The sequence below is a fragment of the Vicia villosa genome, linkage group LG3, assembly GCF_029867415.1.
Source record: "Vicia villosa cultivar HV-30 ecotype Madison, WI linkage group LG3, Vvil1.0, whole genome shotgun sequence".
Classification (NCBI taxonomy): Eukaryota; Viridiplantae; Streptophyta; class Magnoliopsida; order Fabales; family Fabaceae; genus Vicia; species Vicia villosa.
Genome location: NC_081182.1, coordinates 64,476,852 through 64,482,626, shown reverse-complemented (window position 1 = coordinate 64,482,626; position 5,775 = coordinate 64,476,852). Strand labels below are relative to the sequence as shown.

At 33.5% G+C, this 5,775-nt stretch overlaps 1 protein-coding gene across 1 annotated transcript; it reads left to right on the top strand.

Moving 5' to 3' along the window:
* The first annotated feature begins 1,338 nt into the window (after nucleotides 1-1,338).
* On the top strand, nucleotides 1,339-3,095 carry LOC131655970 (ribonuclease 3-like protein 3). The gene is made up of 3 exons (XM_058925767.1): nucleotides 1,339-1,883; nucleotides 2,262-2,408; nucleotides 2,516-3,095. Exons 1-3 carry the CDS (start codon nucleotides 1,428-1,430, stop codon nucleotides 2,807-2,809), a joined length of 897 nt encoding a protein of 298 aa, XP_058781750.1. The 5' UTR covers nucleotides 1,339-1,427; the 3' UTR covers nucleotides 2,810-3,095.
* Nucleotides 3,096-5,775: the final 2,680 nt, after the last annotated feature.

The following is a 5,775-nucleotide window of genomic DNA, read 5'->3' as shown; positions in this document are numbered from 1 at the left end:
ACCCTTCCGTGGATATCTCTACGGAACATTTTGTGACAGAAACTGTGTGGTACATATTCACCAAAGGCTTCTATAAAATTTGGGGTTTCTATGGTTGCATTACACACAAACACAAACACAAATCCTAAACACAAACACAAAAATGGCTCACATAAGGCCTTATTCATGGCAGCGGACATCATCCAAGCGTCCCGATCCTGAACCTGTTTATCGTAGAAGGGATGGGCATGTTATTTTCTCTTCCGTCAAACCCCTCATGCCGGTTAAATTTTGGAACATCCATTCCTTCGACCAACTCAAGAGGACTCTGATGTCTTGTTTAGAGGAGGAGTACAAATCCGACGAAGTCATCAGAAGGATCAAGAGGCTTAAAACAAGGACCTCGTCTGAGACCGGAGAAAATGAACGTTGGTGAGATGAAGTGGAAGGCGGCGTTGATTTTGTTTTAATGATGCATGGATCAAATGACATTGTTTTAACTGTTGTAATTTTTTAGATCTCTTAGTTTTCTTAATTTTCTATTGGAAATTTCTATGTATCTTTTAATCAATGCCGATTTTAATAAATGAATGCATCTTTTATTGTTAGAAATGTTGTTGTTCTGGTTTTTCGGATCTGTGTTTGTTCTGTGGATGCATCTACGGAAGTATTCTGTATGTGCATCTACGGAACAAAGCAACGCTAAACAAAAAAAGATGCTTACGGAGATGCATCTACGGAAGCACGGGGACATTTTTGCCAATTCGGTGGTGCATAATAGACTCATGGTCATGGGTGAGATGAGAAATTGTCCTTTCTTGGGCTTTTAGAGCCACAATATTTATATATATTCTATTTGAATTTTGAAAAAAAAAATTATTGTTGGCAAAAGAAAGTAGTATATTTATTGTTAGAATTCAAACAATTATTTAATACCAACATATTTTAATTTGCATTAATATATTGCAAATAAATCATATTTTTAAAATTATTATATTTTTATATTGAATATTCATTTAATTTTGCATTAAAATATCTATCAATCTCCTGTAAGAGAAAACTTCATTAGTTACAAAATTGGAATATTTTTAAATTTATAACTTGATATAAATAAGGAATATATTTATTATAATTGAATTACTAAAATAAATAAATAAATCTATATCTGATATTACTTTGAAACCCTTACTCGGGGAAACCGTTTAAAATGCAAAAAAAAACAAAAAAACAAATCTTTTAAAAAAATTAATTTGATATAATTGTAAAAAATAATATCTATAGTAACTAAATAAATATTTTATGAAACTATATACAAATAAATAATACTTATTGTTTACCATATCAAGCCTAGCAACAATTGATACGCTGATTCACCTAAAATTTCTCTATACTTGTTTTTCTCTCTCTCTTAAGTTTCATCTTCCGTTGTTTCGCTTTCTTAGCACACCATGGAAGCTCAAACACACAAAGAGCTTGAAGAAGCACTTCTCATCCAAACAAGTGCCCTCACCATTGAACAGCAGGAAAACGATTTCTCTCCAGAACAGGAAGAAGAAAAAGAAGAAACCAACAACAAAGATTCTCCCCCGCCGCTGCCCCTAGATGAAGTGGAAGCAATTATCAAATACGAGTTCAAGAATAAACACTTATTAGAAGAGGCTTTTACGCACAAAACTTACGGCGCAGATAAGGGTTTATCTTATAAGCGGTTAGAATATATGGGCGATGCTGTTCTTGGCTTGTTGATTGTGAAAGAACAATTTTTCTCTTATCCAAATTTAGGACCAGGAGATTTAACTCCATTAAAATCAAAGAATGTTGATACTGAAAAACTCGCACGTGTGGCTATTAAACATGGCTTAAATCGGTATTTGAGACACAAACAACCCAATCTTGATGAAGAAGTAAGTCTCTAGGTTTTATTTTGTGCGTTTAAATATTCCACTCTTTAAATTGTAGATTAGGGCAAGATAATAGCTTCAACATTATTAGACTTAAAATTTTCAATTAAATTTGATAACTGAATATTGACAATTAATAAAATACTATTTTAAAAATTCAAAGATTTAGGGATTTTAAAAATTCAAAGGTTTAGGGTTAGTTGATGCTATATCACTTTTTTTGGTAACTATATCACTTTTTGTTCATGTACCCTTTTTGTCATATATATGCCTTTTTAGGTTACAAAATATATTATTATTGAATATAACTTTGAATTTATATAATTAAATATAGCAATAAAACTTTTTTCTTTTTTTTTTTTTGTTGACAATTTGATACAGATTCAAGCATTTACAAAAGCAATGGATGACTATTACTTACATTCAAATGGTCAGCTCTATGTACCTAAAGCTCTCGCTGATATTGTTGAGTCAACCATCGGTGCTATTTTCATTGATTCTGACTCGTCCCTCGATGTCGTGTGGAAGGTACTCACTCTTCTTTTTATCAAATCATATATTTTTTCAAATTCATCAAATAATATATTTTATTAAATTATTCAATTTTATTTACTTATACGATTTTTTTTTGACAGGTTGCAAGAGAATTACTTGAACCTATAATTGAGCCAGACTCAGTTAAAAAGCATCCTGTTTCACAACTTCATGAAGTTTGTCAGAAGAAAAAATTTAAATTACAATTTGTGGACTTGTGGAAAGAATCTACAAGCATTGATGTTTTTATAAATCAGAAATTTGTTGCAAGAGGCAGTTATCGCTCTAAGAAAGACATTGCACGTTATAGAGCAGCAAAAAATGCCTTGGATAATATAGATAAGGTGCTAAGTATAAGCACACCTAATGTGGAAGATGATGCTATTGAAGATTGATGTTTATGTTTGTGATTGATTTTATAACCAATGTAATGGTTCAAAATTCAATGGATTGAATTTTGGATAATCTATCGGTATTAATGTGGATGATTTACTATAGTTATTTTTAGGTGGTTAAGGATGCACTTAGCTCTTCCTAAAGATCTTATATTTTATCCTTCTCTGATTGCCTGAAGAAGAGAAAATGCAAGATCGACCATAAATATAATGATCTTTTTTAGAAATTAAATAAATATAATGTTGACATGTTATTTAATTTTGCATTCAGTGTGTAATTGGCTTAATGTTTAAAAACAAATTACTAAAATCGTTAATAAGCTTCAAGATTAATCATAACATAAAGTTGAAGTTGTTGAAGTTCAACTAATAGCGTGACATGTACAGAGAAGACTGCAAGACTCGTGGTGAAAGAGGGACTGGTAATAGTTTGGTAAAGTCAAATAGGAGGCTTTCTACTGAAAATTATTTGAGCCTTTTCAATGAGATTTAAATGGGAAAAGGTACTCTATTATCACATGTGACTAGTTCAGAATATGAGATCAATTTGCAATTGTTCTATTGGAATTTGTCTTGTTCTAGTGCAGTAGTGGTTGATTGTTCTTATGAAGAGCTATTTTCCTGTTTTCTCTTTTTGGTGTAGGGCGATTCTACTGTGAGCAATTAGGTGGTATTGGGTGTGGGGTTCTTGGCATTTTTTTGTTGTAATCATTATGTTGGATGTACTGGTCTAATCCTAGCATGTCTTAAGCTAGTTGATTTTATATTTCTTTTTGTTTCTTAAAAAAGATGAGGAATTATTCCATTTTGCTTCTTTAAAAAAGAATTTTCTTATTTCACCTCATGCAGAAAAAAAACCTTGCAATTTTTAAAATGTTTCTCTAAAATCGAAAGTATATTTTCGGAACGCACCTTTTTTTATTATAATTGATTTAAAACCGGAATTATATTTGCGGTAGAAAAACCTGTAATATATTTTTATTTTTAATGTTACCAGTAGCAAAAATATTTTAGGCCGAGAAATATGTCATTTTTATCTTTAATATATTTGCGGTTTTTTCGCACTAAATACAAATACCTATACAGTTCATAAAACCAAGACAATTGGAATATATATATATATATATATATATATATATATATATATATATATATATATATATATATATATATATATATATATATATATATATATATATATATAGTGCTATGGTAGTACCAAACACAAAAAATTTAATCCAAATACAATAACAAAAAACTATAACCAAAATAAAAAAAAAACATCAACAAATACTACTGGGTATGACAGATGATGAGTCACTCTGCCACCCTCGAGGCGTCCCTCCGATGCCTCCTGTAAAACAGAGTCTCCTTCATGATGACATCCAAAACACCTCTAACATCGGATCCATCAGAAAAGAAACCTTGTCAATACCATCCCGCACAAGCTCCATGATACGACAACGCCTAGGCAACACGTCATTCGCATGATCGGCCCTAGCTTGCTCCTCCTCTAGGATCTCCTGATGAACTAGCTTCGATGGGTTCCCTAGAGCATCCTTTATCTTATATGGATGGGACACCCGGAAGAAACATATAATGTAATCGTACTCGTAACTCCAGTCGTCTGATGCTACGGTACTCCTGGCTTCTTCAGGAACAAGATGATTCTCAAAATTACCAAACAAAACATCCATATCCCTCTGTTTCACCGTCGGAGGGGCAGATACAGAAGGATCCTGGGGAATAGTCTGGGTGAACCCGAACAGACGTATCACCCGCTCATGCATATAATCAGCCATCTTGCGAATCTCGCAGGCCAACCAACTCGTAAACAGGGCAACCTCGTCAAATGGTATCGTCACACGGTGGTCGACGTATGAAGAGAAGTGTATGTCCTCATGTGCTAGCGGGTCAATGTACATCCGGAATGTCTCTATCGTCTAGTTTCCTCGAAACGGGTCGTAGCAAGTGACCAACTCGAGATGCGGGGGAAGTGTTGTGGGATCCATCCCTGAAATAAGAAAATTAAATAGTTAATTTTCCAAATCAAAATAATTAACAAAGGCCACAAAGACAAAGAAGCTATACTATCATGACTGACATGCTATCAATTATCTGCTTTGTATTCCACTTAATCCTTTCATCCAACTTCGTATCCAAGTAAACCAGGAAAACAGCTGATCAGTGGTTTTTACACGTTTATTTACCATTGATTTATTTTGTCTTTTATTTATGTTATTAAGTGTTTTATTGCATTCTCCATTTTATGCGTTGGTTGTGTGTTTTGTTGTTTTTAGGCTCAGATGAATAAACCGGAACAAAATTCAGTATAAAACTCAGAGTTTCAGAGGAAGTTCAAAAATCATGCTTCAGGAGGCCTGACACGGGTGGACGTGTCACCTGACACGAGCCGTGTCATGAGGAAAGTCTGGGACGAGTTCAAAAAATAGGAAAGGCAGTGGTGCAACTCGGGTGGCCATGTCAGCCATGTTGCACGCCCTAGGACATGCATAAAAAATGGTTTTAAGAGAGAGCCAACACAGGTGCCTGTGTTGCCTAACACAACCCGTGTTGGGGTGCAACGCTGATTTCATTAACTTTTGTAATTTCGCTCCTTAGGTGGCCTGAAAGGGTATTTTTTACATTTCCAACCAACTTAAGTGAGTGGCTGCTATTTAGGTGAGTTTTCACGATGCATTAGAGAACTTTTTTCCAGAGAAGAATACATGATTGAAGATTGGAGAAAATAAGGGTTTGAGATAGAAGACAATTTTCATGAACGGAAGCGATTGAAGATCAAATTTTATCCAAATTCTTGTAATGTCTCTATCCTGTATTTTGTTTTCTTAGAACAATATGAGTAGCTAAACCCCCAATTCTTGGGGTGTCCCTGATTAACATCTATAATGACTTTGAATTCCTAATTTCAATAATATATTTGTCTATCATATTCAATTTAATGG